General features: G+C 45.9%; 2 protein-coding genes across 2 annotated transcripts; both read left to right on the top strand.

Annotated features, from left to right (window-relative positions):
- On the top strand, window positions 1–3921 carry LOC104160505 (ovomucoid-like). The gene is made up of 8 exons (XM_009698635.1): window positions 1–64; window positions 284–306; window positions 837–961; window positions 1202–1247; window positions 2169–2296; window positions 2437–2482; window positions 3259–3374; window positions 3849–3921. The coding sequence occupies exons 1-8, from the start codon at window positions 1–3 to the stop codon at window positions 3919–3921; spliced, it is 621 nt and encodes a 206-aa protein (XP_009696937.1).
- Window positions 3922–7385: 3464 nt separating this feature from the next.
- Window positions 7386–11427, top strand: LOC104160501 (serine protease inhibitor Kazal-type 6-like). Its single transcript, XM_009698632.1, has 4 exons — window positions 7386–7443; window positions 9603–9628; window positions 10490–10602; window positions 11382–11427. The coding sequence occupies exons 1-4, from the start codon at window positions 7386–7388 to the stop codon at window positions 11425–11427; spliced, it is 243 nt and encodes an 80-aa protein (XP_009696934.1).
- Window positions 11428–12382: the final 955 nt, after the last annotated feature.

Here is a 12382-nt window from a genome sequence, read left to right as displayed (position 1 = left end):
ATGAGCCTTAGTGGGGATAACAGTGCTGAAAAGGGAGAAAACTTCATGTCCTATTTCTTCCCTAGTGAGTCAAAATTTCTCGTTTTACAAATAATTGATTTTTTTAATCTTAGTGTATAACTTCTTGTTTACTTGGAGTAGATAAAACATTTGAGAAAAAAATCACTCTCAGTAATAAGAAAGTGTATTTGGTTACTCTGTTGGGAAATGGATAATTGCAAAGGAATTTTAGTCAAGGACGTTGTACAATTTTTATATTTTATAATCTCTGTTTTTATTGTAGATATTGTTATTGCTGAACGACGGGTGAGTAGTAGATCTTCTTTGTCATGTAGTCTTCATTTCTAAGTCTAGAGGGAGAAAAAAAAGGAGAGTGAGTGAGAAAGGAAGGAAAAGTCCCCCTAAGTATTATACCATCTCTTTTGGGGAAAAGAAAATACCTGTGTCAGAGAAAGATAACTTACCATGTTGATGATAAAAAAGACAGCGATTAATAATGTAGAGTGAGAGTCAGCACAGCACAGAGTGCCAGCAGAAAATCTATACAACTATTGGATAACTGCCTAAATATCTTCCTTGTCTTGATTCCTCAAGGAATGATCATTTTTGCCCACAATTCTTGCCAAAAGTACAGAAAGTCTTAACAGCAAAAAGATGGTTTTATGTGCTGTAAGAAACACGGTACATTTTGTTTATTTTGTTCCCTCTTTTCTTCACCATGGAGGAATGATAGAGAAAAAAAATGACCAACAGTAGTCTCCCAACGCAGTGAAAACATGATTAACACAAGCACGCCCTTCTCTCCACTTGGAGACATTACAAGTCCTCTTTAACAGGCCTCCTGCGGCATGTACCAGTTGTCTGAAAAATCACAGCTTGCCTGTCCCCGCAACTACGAACCCGTCTGCGGGACCAACGGCGTGACCTACCCCAACGAGTGCTCCCTCTGCAGCGAAATGTTGTGAGTATAAGGGCTCCCGATTACCTACAATGCCAGCTCAAGCAGAGGAAAAAAGCCTTTGGGGTTGTTACTAATCGTGGGGTGGACTAGATTTTTCGTAAGTTTCTGTCTTCGCTAATGCCTGCAATCTTCCATGTCAAAGCTCCTGAATCTGATCAATTTACTGGGCCTTACTGAGTGAGATGACAGCATAGTATGAACAGATTCATCCTTCTCTTCATCTTCTCTCTCTCCCTCTAGACGTAACCGAGCCCTCGACAAGAAGCACGATGGAAGATGTGTTAAGGTACGGTCTGAGACCGGTTCCTTCTCCTGCTGCGCTGAGCAGCGGTGGGTGAAATGACGGCAGAGAGCTAGACACAAACCTTGCCTAGGATTAATTCTCTATTAAAATCACACAACTGCAAACTGTCAGAAATGGAATGAAAATTAAGAATTTCAGGTTTGCAAGAATTTCTTTTAAATTTAGTTTCAACAGTTAAAATCAGTGAGTTTTAAAGTGTTATTTTCTGTGTAACACAAGACTTAAGAATGGAAACTTTTGATTTCAATAATGCTTCAGTGTTATCAAAACACTTCTCTTTAGACTTAGGCTCAGAGGCTTGTTGAAGCTAAGAGATTCCCAGGGGAAGTTTGGATTTTGACTAAATTGTAATTTTGCAACAGAAAAAACAATTCTATCAGAACATTTGTCGTAAAGTTTGTTTATCAATATACGGAGCTACTGTGGAGAAGTATCTCTATTTTTAGTTTAGAGAGAGAAAGTAGAGAATTGCTCTGGCTGTACAATTTAACATAACGCAGCGACTTCCATTTCAGTACACTCAGAGCAATTGCAGAAACACCGAGGTGAACATAAGCTCCATTTTCAAGTTGCATTGACATTTCGCAGCAAAAGTTGGTGCCGCATAAGGCATTTTAGACAAAGATCCTTCGTGGTGGCACTTATGGTGAAAATCCCCAAGATAACTGGGATGAAGCCCACTTCCAGACAGGAAAAAACCCAGAAACTCCAGGATCATGCCGTACCCACGTGGAGGATTTCAACTGCTTGTGCTCCTTCAACTCCACCGTGCTGGGGCTGGAAACTCCTCTTTCCCCTTGTAGCTCTGGGGAGTAGGGGAGAAGCCTCTTGCACCGTGCTCCGTTACACAGGACTGATGCAGAGGGGAGCAGAGATTAAAATGTTGTTCTGTGACTATTTCAGCTCGACTGTACGGGCTACCTGAGATCAAGCGGTGGCCACGCGACCCGCTGCACCCTGGAGTACAGGCCCATCTGCGGCACCAACGGGGTTACCTACAGCAACAAGTGCCACTTCTGCAACACCGTGGCGTAAGTGAAGGGGTTGGGTCACGGGAGAGATTTCTGGATCAGTAGGTGCTCGTGTTGGTATTTAGAGCATAACGAGGAAGTTTGACTCGTGAAGCGGCTGCGCTGTGCTTATTCATTCTCAACTCGCTCTCTTCCCAAAGGAATGGACTGGACATAAACCTGCGCCATTTTGGAGAATGCGTCCAGGTAAAGCGCGGAAATCTGCACTCTTAACTGCTGTTACAATACATTTTACAACATGAATTCACAGAATTATGACTAAATAATAGAAACACCTGCACTGTCCTGGTGCATTTGACCAGGAAATAGGATTTCAGGAAAGTAGTTAAAGTGTGCCAGGGTCAAGCGGTATTGAACCAAACCCATGTCTCAGATATGCAGTCCCTCCTCTGACCTGGGACCAGAGCAGTCAGCGGGTGCTGACAACTTCATTTACCGGGAAACAGGCTGAGCAAGAGATGCTGCCTCATCCCTTCTGCGGGAGAACAGGAGGGTCATCTACTACCAGCACTATCAGTAGTGGGTATTTCTTGGGTGGGAGTACATTCCGCAGCGTGGCTTGTGACCATCCACTTTCTGTACACTTGCCCCTGCCAGCCCGCTGAACCAGAACAGCCAGTGGGAGGGCCAGCCTGGAAGTACCAGCACGGTCATTTCACTATTTATAATAGTATTTATTAGATATTTTGCTCCCGCCTTCTCCCCACTTCAGGCTGCTCCAGGCAAGCACATTCTCTGCTTCTGAGTTTGTGGATTTGCTAGAACAACAGAGCCCTGTAGGCTGCTCCAGGCAAGCACATTCTCTGCTGAGTTTGAGGATTTGCTAGAACAACAGAGCCCTGCACCTGAAAAATGCTTTTACACTTTGCCATGTCATAAACGTTAAATAAACATAAAGCACTCATGTAGGAAAACATGGAGAACAAAAGCTTTAAAACCTGTTGTTGTGCCATTATTAGCAGATTGACTGCAGGGAACAGAAGGGTAACAATCTCATCTGCACCGCTGACTATAACCCCCTTTGCGGCTCCAATGGCAAAACTTATGGAAACAAGTGCCAGTTCTGCAACGCAGTTTTGTAAGTATGGAGCTCACCGCATAGGCATGAAACCAGAGGAGATGGAGCACACACCCAGCGATGGCAGCTGGCGTGGAAGCCCCAGAGCTCCCGTTAGCCCCTCGGTAAATCCATCCCTGCTCCACGTTCCCCTCCAGACACTCACTCCTCTGTCACCCCCCAGGCACCGCAGATCTTAAGCCCGAGTGAGTTTTCTCCTTCCCTTGCAATTAAATCCAGATCCCTCTTTGCAGGCTCATAGCCTTGCTGACTCCCTCCCTGTCAGATCGATTTAAACTGTGACAGTAGAAGGTGTCCAAAATTATGGGGTTTGTCCCAAATCTCTTTAACGTGAGAAAGCGTGTAACCTGGGGAATCAGGAAGGAGGTGAAGTACTTTATATCTTGGAGAGCACGAGGGCATTGACTTATTTGGGTCAAGTTAGACTATAAAACTGAGATCTGTCTGTAATTTTGGTCCCCTCTTTCTCTTCAGGCAAAGCCGAGGAACTCTGTTCCTCCAACACCGTGGCGAATGCAGAGTACTGAACTCCTTCCCTTCGCCCTGATTTTGCTCTTACAAATCCTGCAAACACGCACTTCCCTGCTCCCTCAACTGTTGCGCATTGGTCTCCGCTTTGATTGATCAATAAATTAAACACAGCGACTGTCCTTGCCACGGACTGGTTTTTGGTTTGTTGGTTTTTGTTTGGTTTTTTTTTTTTCAGGGCAGGGGTAATGGTCTTCAGGCTTTTAGGTACTTTTATCTGTCAGGCAGGAGAAGTTGTGAAATAAACCACAATAAAGAGCAAGGCGTAACGCCCATCGCACACCAGCCCAAGCCCTCAAGAGAGTACGTCACTCCATACCAAACCATCAGAAGAGAAACCAAGCTGCTATAAATACTGCCACTTTCCTAGCTTCGGGGTCTTATAGACTGTAAATGGGTTTGTCTTTGTTACAGCACTGAGCCTTGGAGGAACTGGTCCTTTTAGGGGCTCTGGCACAGGGGGATGGCCCCAGGGAAGTGTGAAGGGGAAAGGTGTCTGTGGTCAGCCCTACCTGGTCACACCTGGGCAAGGGGCAGGTCCGGCAGTGCATTGTAAAAAGGAGGCTTATGGCAAAGGGAGGAGGCTATCTCATAGGGAAGAAAATTAGGAACTGCTGCTTCCTTGAAGGGTGTGTCCATCGAGACTGTGTTGATCAGCAGAAAATTGCAGCAAGCTAGGCAAGGCTGTAATGAGCCTAATGAGAACCCAAGGAGAAATTAGACTGGGCTCAGGCTTTCAGCTTCTTGGAAAAGAGATGTGAAAAGTTGTACATGGGGTATTTGAGGCAGAGGTAGAACAGGGGACCCTTCAGGAAAAGGTCTTGGATTTTCTAACTCCAGGAAAGAAGGGCCAGAAGATGTGCTGGTAGTTCCAAGGTGCTTTCTGTGCTAGGAAAAAAGGTATGGAGATAACATCTTTGTGGGAGCCTAAAGAGCGCGCTGGAGGAGCGATGACATATATGAACGTTCGTCACAATGTGCCATCTTTTTGAGTGAGTCAAGGAGTTAATATGCAAACAGCACAAGCAAAAAGTCCCAAGTGCCACAGCTCACACACTCCCTTCCTCTTCCTTTCTCCACCTCCCATTCTCTCATTATGTAGCACGAATATCTGCTGCTAAGGCTGATATTTAGGACAAAATCTGTGACTTCCAAGCCTTTTTTGGGGGGTCTTGTTTCCTGAAGCAGATAATTTCTTGACTTGGAATTTTGTAGGTGCTTCCCACCAGAAGGTAAGAGGCTTGTCCTTCCCCTGGTACTAGCACAGAGCAGTCCTCTGTCCTAGGAAGAGGGATGGAACTTCTTATTTTCAGGTTTTTTTCTGGTAGTACAGGCAATACAAATCACGTCATGGCTTTCTGCCTACTTTTAAGAAAAGACAAACCAGAGGGTGATGAGAGTCCTCACTGCTTACCTGCTTGTGTGTGTGTGAAAAATAATTAAGGAACAGTCTCAGTAGGTAGTGGATGTGAACAGAGACCTGTCAGCACAGGACAGAGCTCTGCTATAATTTCTTGTTGGCCAAGAGGTTTATAGAGTGGCCACAGACCAGTGGAGTTTTGGTCATAGCAGGAAATTGTCTTCAATGGCAGGATCCTACTGTGAGGCTCCTCTGCAGTGGTAGCTCCTGCCTGAGGAAGCCAGAGACTTCGTTAGGAGCTCGGAAGGCTTTGGAAAAGCCCAAAAAAGGTTTGCTCATCTACAGGAAAAGGGAGGGCAAATGGCAAGTACTGGGTATGTGGCTGTATCCTAGAGGCCTCATGAGTCTCTAAGCAAGAACTCTTTAGAAGATGGAAAGGTTTGTATCACATAAGACTCAAGACTGGCCCAGCACAGGTAATTTCTTGGCTCGACATCAGCAAGACTCTGCCCAACTACATCCCTTAGTCTGCAAAGCAAGGTCCAGGTGCTCTTCTTCTACCCCTGATTTTCAGAGAAGTCAGAGGGACAGAAGAATTCCCTCACCTACACCAGCAAGTGGCCTGTTTCAGATGTTATAAAGAAGTGGAAAGGGGTAATAACGATAATCACCTGGTTGGTAATTTAGTCTCTTCCTCTTCTCAGCCCAGAAGGGGCTGGTCCCTGCGGTACATTTGCTAAAGCTTTAGCCAGTCAGTTGTGCTGCAGCAACCGAAACGTTTGGGTAGATGAAGGACTGAGGCATTAAGGCTGTGGTGGTGAGTAGTGACGTATGAGACCAGAAAAGGCAAACAAGTAGTGCTGCGAGTGGCAGAACTAAGCGTGGTTTTGAACGGCGCTGTGGCTGACTGACTTGATAACAAAATTATATGAGAGGCTGCGTCGTGAGCTCACTCTTAATAGACATCTAAGAATTCACCTGTCAGTCACGATTTCTCTGCTGTGTGGGTTTTAAGATGTCTGGCAAGATGCAAACTCTAATGCTTCCCAGATGTAGGGCATTCATAGCATTGCTCGCCTGCAGAAACTCTCTCCCTTGCTGGCTGAAGGTGTTAGTAGCATCTTTCCTCTGTTGCTAGAAAAGTGTACAAAAATGTATTTATTATTTCTAAATTATTTTGCTCCTATGTCAAATTTGGTTGGAACTAGTTGCAGATTCAAAATTCACTGGGAGAACCAATAAATGGATACATCTATAAGTGTTGCTCTCCTAAGCCTTGTCTTCTTAGGAAAGCATACTAAAATTTTAAGCTTATTTTTATCTGAACAGATATTTTGCAAATGGTGCAGCTGAACACAAATCCTTGCACAGACTTAGCTGGAAATAGAGCTCAGGTCTCCCAATTCCCCATCAAATTCCCTTCGTTGCAGCTTGCTGCGGGAGCGGAGCCCTAACATATGTTTGTCAATGCAAAAAACTGGAAAACATTGACAGCTAGAGTTTAAATAGTTCATGGAGGAGAGGCATCAGTCCTATCTGGGACTGTGCACACAGCTATGAGAGCATGTCACATCGGAGCGCTTCTCCACCCCAACCCAACAAATTTAGAACCATCCTCAAAAATAGCCCGGGAACAACGTATAATTGGTTTCACAGACAACACATTCTCATGCTGTGATTTATTTCGTAACGTCTAGTGAGTGTCATCACGCCGCACTCAAAGCCTTGGAGCTGGCATTCAGCGAGGGCCCAGAGAATGAAAATTACCAGCTTCCCTGATGAATCACTGCTTTGAAAATTCACCCTTGTGAGAATCCTGTGACTATTTAGAAAAAAAAAAAAAAAGATATTACAAGCCCATCTATCACTCATATAATTAGCCCTTTCTAGGTTTGATGTGGACAGGGCAGCATTCCTAAAGCACCATAAACACGACCAGGACCAATAATGGCTTTAGAAATGAAGTGGAGAAGTTCTCACAATTAAGGTGGGGAATGAGGACAGCTACAGATGGGTACATAAATACAGAGAAAGGCAGGTCTGTGTGCGCACTGTGGGCTCCGGTGCTGAGACGACACCTCTGGCACAGATCGCTTGGCTTGGACTAAAGAGCTACCTGCAGCATGAAGGCAACAGGTGCCTTAGTGCTTCTCAGCCTACTGCTGCTCTCTTTCTTCTCGGGTAAGTGATCTCTTCCCTAGCCTAGGAAAAAAAAAAAAACAACAAACCCCAAACCTTTCCTGACAACAGCAAACTTCAGAGAGCCTTGATCACTGGATGACAGGCTTGAAGATAAAGCTAAGCAAGTAGAAAATATCTGCGGGACTTGCTCACTCGTATGACATATTTCCACTCCTTGTGTGCCTCCGCAGTGAAAAACGCAGCGGAGGTGTCACTGGGAGACAGAGCGAGCAAATTCCAAGCGGCTCTTTCAGCAAATGTACCAAAGCAGAGTGTAATTATGATTTTTTGGTACAAATGTTCACTGGAGAGTTTTGCTGAACCAGTTAGAGAAGAAACTCACTCACCTCAGGGTCACCAGCTCTTGTTTTGATCCTAAGCATCTTGGTATTTGGTGTTTTCCTTGGAGATGTGGAAACGTAATTAGATGAAAGTTTCAGCTTTCATTTATGTTGCAGAGAAAAGCTTGAAAATTAAATTCAAATGTCCTCAAGGAGTCAGAACAAAGAGGGCAAATTAAAAGGATCCAGCATTTATTTATCTGGAGATTTACACATCTCTCTGATGATCCTGGGAAGCTGAGTGATGATTTTTGAACATGTAGGTCATATCAGTGTTACCAATTGCTTGCGTCCAGCTGACCCAGCTCTGCACGGTTTGTGGCAAGAGCTACTGAAGAATGTGCAGCACAAGAATTATTTATACTTGTTTTTCTGTGAATAATTTGAATAAAGAGTTCACTTGAGAAAATTGCAAGCCGTGCATGGAGAAAAGAGGTGAATTACTTTGTACACATTATTCATTATGAAATATTCATCTGTCTCTAATTGAGTCTTAATTGGGACCGGGTTCTGTCAGAGTGCTGCAGCTTCCTTCCAAGGCCAGGCAGAATAACAGCAAACTCTGTGATCTCCTATAAAATAAACAGATGTCAAGAGACATCATCACAAAGTCTTCTGTAGCTGCATGTAATATTTATAAAAACTATCTAATAAGCGATTTTGTAAATAATATGCAGATAGCCATAACAGTGACGTTACAATTAAGGCAGTCTTGCCTAACCTGAGGACATGATAAATACACCAGTGCCAGGGCTAAAGCACCGAAGGGCAACACAGTCGGCAGATGAAGTAGGGTGGGTTGACGGATGACGGTCTAGCTGACTGAGGGTTGGGTGGGATTTCCAATGTCTGGGGGCCCGAGTGTAGGGCAAGGTCCTCCCATCTCCTGCCCCAGGTTCCATCCTGCCCAGAGCCACCTGAGCAGCATCACAGCTGGCAGTGACCCCACGGACCCAGCGGGTGCAGCCTCGCATCTGAACCTCTCCTGCCCTACCGCCGTGTCAGGCGCTGGGTATTTGTCCCACGGTGTTGTGACCCAGACTCTGCAAATCTGCGTTCAATCCGCCCTGGAGTGTCAGGTTTCCCCTTAGAGACATCGCAGGGTCGCCCTGTCCCACAGTTATGACTCAACCTACGTGCCTGACTGCAGTCTTCGCAGTGAAGAATTATAAAGAGGATGGACTGATTAGCTTCAAGCCCGGAGTCTGTGGTTACAGCGGATATTTTTGCACTCTTACTGACTGGCACTGCCTGTTCTGCCCTGTATCACCCCATGACATCTCTTTGTATCTCGCCTGGGATGAACTGGTTCTGGCAGAGTCTCTGGGCTGCGCTGTGCTGGGGATGGCTGTCAAGCTGACCACGGGGTCTCTGTCCCCACGGCGCACTCCTTAGCAGTGCCAGCCATTCTCGTTGTTCAGAGGTGCAGGAGCCGAAAAGCCTTAAAAGTCAATACCGCTTTAAAATCTCTGTCGAGTGCGGCTCCAGATCCGATATGGCAGCTCGCTTTCCCAGGAGTGGCTGCCTTCCAGGAGATTGGGTTATGTGTCTGAGGTGCAGTTAGCAGATGAATGACTGATTACACGATATTTTAGCAACATTTTTTCAAAAAAGCAAAATACTGAAAAGCAATTCAGATAATGTATTTCCTGCCCCCTCCTCCGCCACACAGGATGATGGAGTAGGAAAAACCTGGTGTATGTTTCACTGTGGTTTGCATAAAGGGTTTGTGACTTTAGTTCAGCCTCTATCAGAAAATAACACTGACATGTAAAATCTCTGCTTTTTGTTGTTTTATGTTATTTTTTTTTGTTCTAGATGTAGCGGCTCAAGACATTGAAGAGGTTAGTGCAGCTGTTTCTGTTTACTGAATCTGCATTTTCTAGACGAAGGGTTTTGTAACCAAGATCTTGGTGTGTGGTTAACGGTTTTTAATGTCTGCTGGGAGCAGGTGGGTCCTTCCAAGAAGTCCCAACACTTTGGGGAGTTCACCATTGTACAGGGGATTTTATATGTGGCCACATTAGCAAGCAGACCAGGAGAACAGATGTTTGGTTTAGCAAATGCTTCCCATGATTAGGTCTAGGGTGCTTGCACAGGGTTGTGTTTACATACAGCTCCACTTTTGTCCACTTTCCTCCACTGCCCAATCTTCTCATGAAACAAACGGATTATTGAGAATGTTCTATCCCTCCCAAACAAGGTCCATCAGTGGGACTTGTCCAGAGACAAAATACCCATACATTGCCTGGACCCCATTTTTAACTCCCCATAGACTATGGTTTTCTCCTCCTTCCACTGGGAAGGCAGAAAGCTCAGCAAGCACCAAGCTGAGCGCGCAGTTTCGCAAGATGCATGAAGCCGTGCAGCAGTGAGCTAACTCGGCGTCAAATGCCTGAAAGAGCATCAGTGCTGACTCTTCTTGTACATGCCTAGGCTAATCCCCTCCTGTCTTTGGGAAATCAAGACTTCTCCCAGGTGATTACAGTCTCCTTTCTCAAACATGGAGCAAAAATTCCCCTGAAACACTGCTTCTGCTCATTTCTGACAGGGGTTTTTCTTTCAGTAAATAGGTAGTGTCACCACTGCTGCTTAAGTCCTCTTGAGAGAAAAAGCATTATATTAGTGACCTTGTATCCAATTTGGAAAGTGTAAGAAAGAGTACGGGAGTCCTGAAAATGTGTATTTTTTTATTCCTTTTGCAGATTTGTAGAGAGTTTATAAACAGAAGTGTGTACTGCACAAGGGAGTCCAACCCTCACTGCGGCACGGATGGCATCACGTACGGAAACAAGTGCGCCTTCTGCAAGGCAGTGCTGTAAGTGAAGGTAGAGGGGATTGAAATTACAGAGAGAGTTGGCTCCATTTCCATGTACGTAATGATATTCTTCATGGAGGGGAGGCCCTGCATCCAGGCTGCTCCTCTTATATGGACCAGCCCCTGAATCACGCCAAGTGGAATATTTCCTCCTTGGAACAGAGCTGTGTGAATGCAAGTTAATTTTAATTCCTTTCTAGGCTTTGCACGCGGCTGGTTGCCATGCCGAGAGGCAGCACGGGGCCTGGGAGGGAATTGCATCCTGTCTGTACCTTCTGCACGCACTAAATTGATGCACATTTCCCATTATATGCCATAGGCTGCAATTCTCACTGCCCACACTTCTGGATACCGAGAAGTGTCTGGAGGAAGGCGGGAGCTGAGCCGTGCCAAATTATTCCTGAAAAGTCTGAATGGACTTTGTGGAACAAGACACAAAATCCCAGAGGAAGAACCTGAGTTTCTTCTTTTCCTGAGTTCCGTCACCTCCTAAAGCAGATGCAATAGGAGCCAGTCCCCCCAGACTGAGGGTGCTTGCAAAACATTATTTTTTCCTTAGCAGTCCTTAACATTTGGTGCACACTCAAGGCTGCCTTATCCTAGGGGAAAGCAGAGAAGAGAGAGGGGAGGAGAAAACGGCTCCAGGTTCCCTGTGAGGCAGCAGGGTCCGCTAGCATGAGTCAGGCAAAGGGTCCTGTTCGGACAGATGAGCTCCTTGTCCCACACTGCTGTGTCTGTCATACACCACTTTGTCTGAGTCTGTCTTGCTCCTTTTACAGGAGAAGTGGAGGGAAAATAAGATTGAAGCACCTGGGGAAATGCTGAGTCCTCACTGTCACCGAGCAGCAACAGCTGAGCCCTTGTCAGCCACGGCCACGGGTGCCTGTGCACGGACACGGGAGCAGCTCATCCTCATCTCCACCGACTCTGCTCAATAAAATAAAACTCAGCACCATCCTTTGGCTGGATTGCTTTTTCTGTAATACGCAGAAAAGCGCTTTGATACAGTCGTGCTAGAGCCTAATGCATGGCTTCACTACACCGCGCTATGGCATCACCCTCCTCCCGGGAAGCAAGGCGCTCCCTGTGCCAGAGCGGCGATTCCCACGGCTCCCGTGGGCTGTGTCCTCCCATCCCCAGGAGCCAAAGCTCTTTTTGTCCCATCCTGCCTGATAAATTGGCACACGCTTGCCGGGCGGCCAAGCAGCGCAACCGCTTGTGGGCTCTTGCCCAGCTCTCCCCATGCCAGGGGGTGGGTGGGAGCGGGCGCCTTTGTTCTTTACCCGGCCTCCATAGACATGTGCCTTCCTCTCTCAGAGGTTATTGTGGGAGGGTGACAGGAGAGCTGGTGAACAGCGTGACTGCGTACGCCTCATCTCCTTTGGAAACCAGAGACAAACAAGCTGAGGGTAGGGAATATTACTCTGTTTAAGCCTGCAACAAGAAGATGGCAGGTGGAGGCTGGTTTTAGGCAGAAACCCCGAGGCTCTTCTTTTCAAATCAGTCTCTTTCTTCTTCCTTCTAAGAGAACGCTTTGTCTTGAAAACTGTGAACTCACCAGCATTAGTTTCCTGCTGCCAAGTGGCTTCTCATGCTAATAAAATTATATTTAGAAAAGCACCAGATTGTATAAAGTGTCAATAATTACAAAAAAAAAAATTCCCTGGAGGAGAAGAGCTGTGGGCTTCCTCTCCCCGCCTCTAGGATAAACTCTCCCTGAGTCATACACAGACCTTGGTTTTCTAGGCACAAGTATCAGTATTTATTTACAATTTTTAAT

This window comes from Cariama cristata, unplaced genomic scaffold (genome assembly GCF_000690535.1).
Source record: "Cariama cristata isolate BGI_N322 unplaced genomic scaffold, ASM69053v1 scaffold12584, whole genome shotgun sequence".
Lineage (NCBI taxonomy): Eukaryota > Metazoa > Chordata > Aves > Cariamiformes > Cariamidae > Cariama > Cariama cristata.
This window is presented reverse-complemented; position numbering and strand designations above follow the sequence as displayed.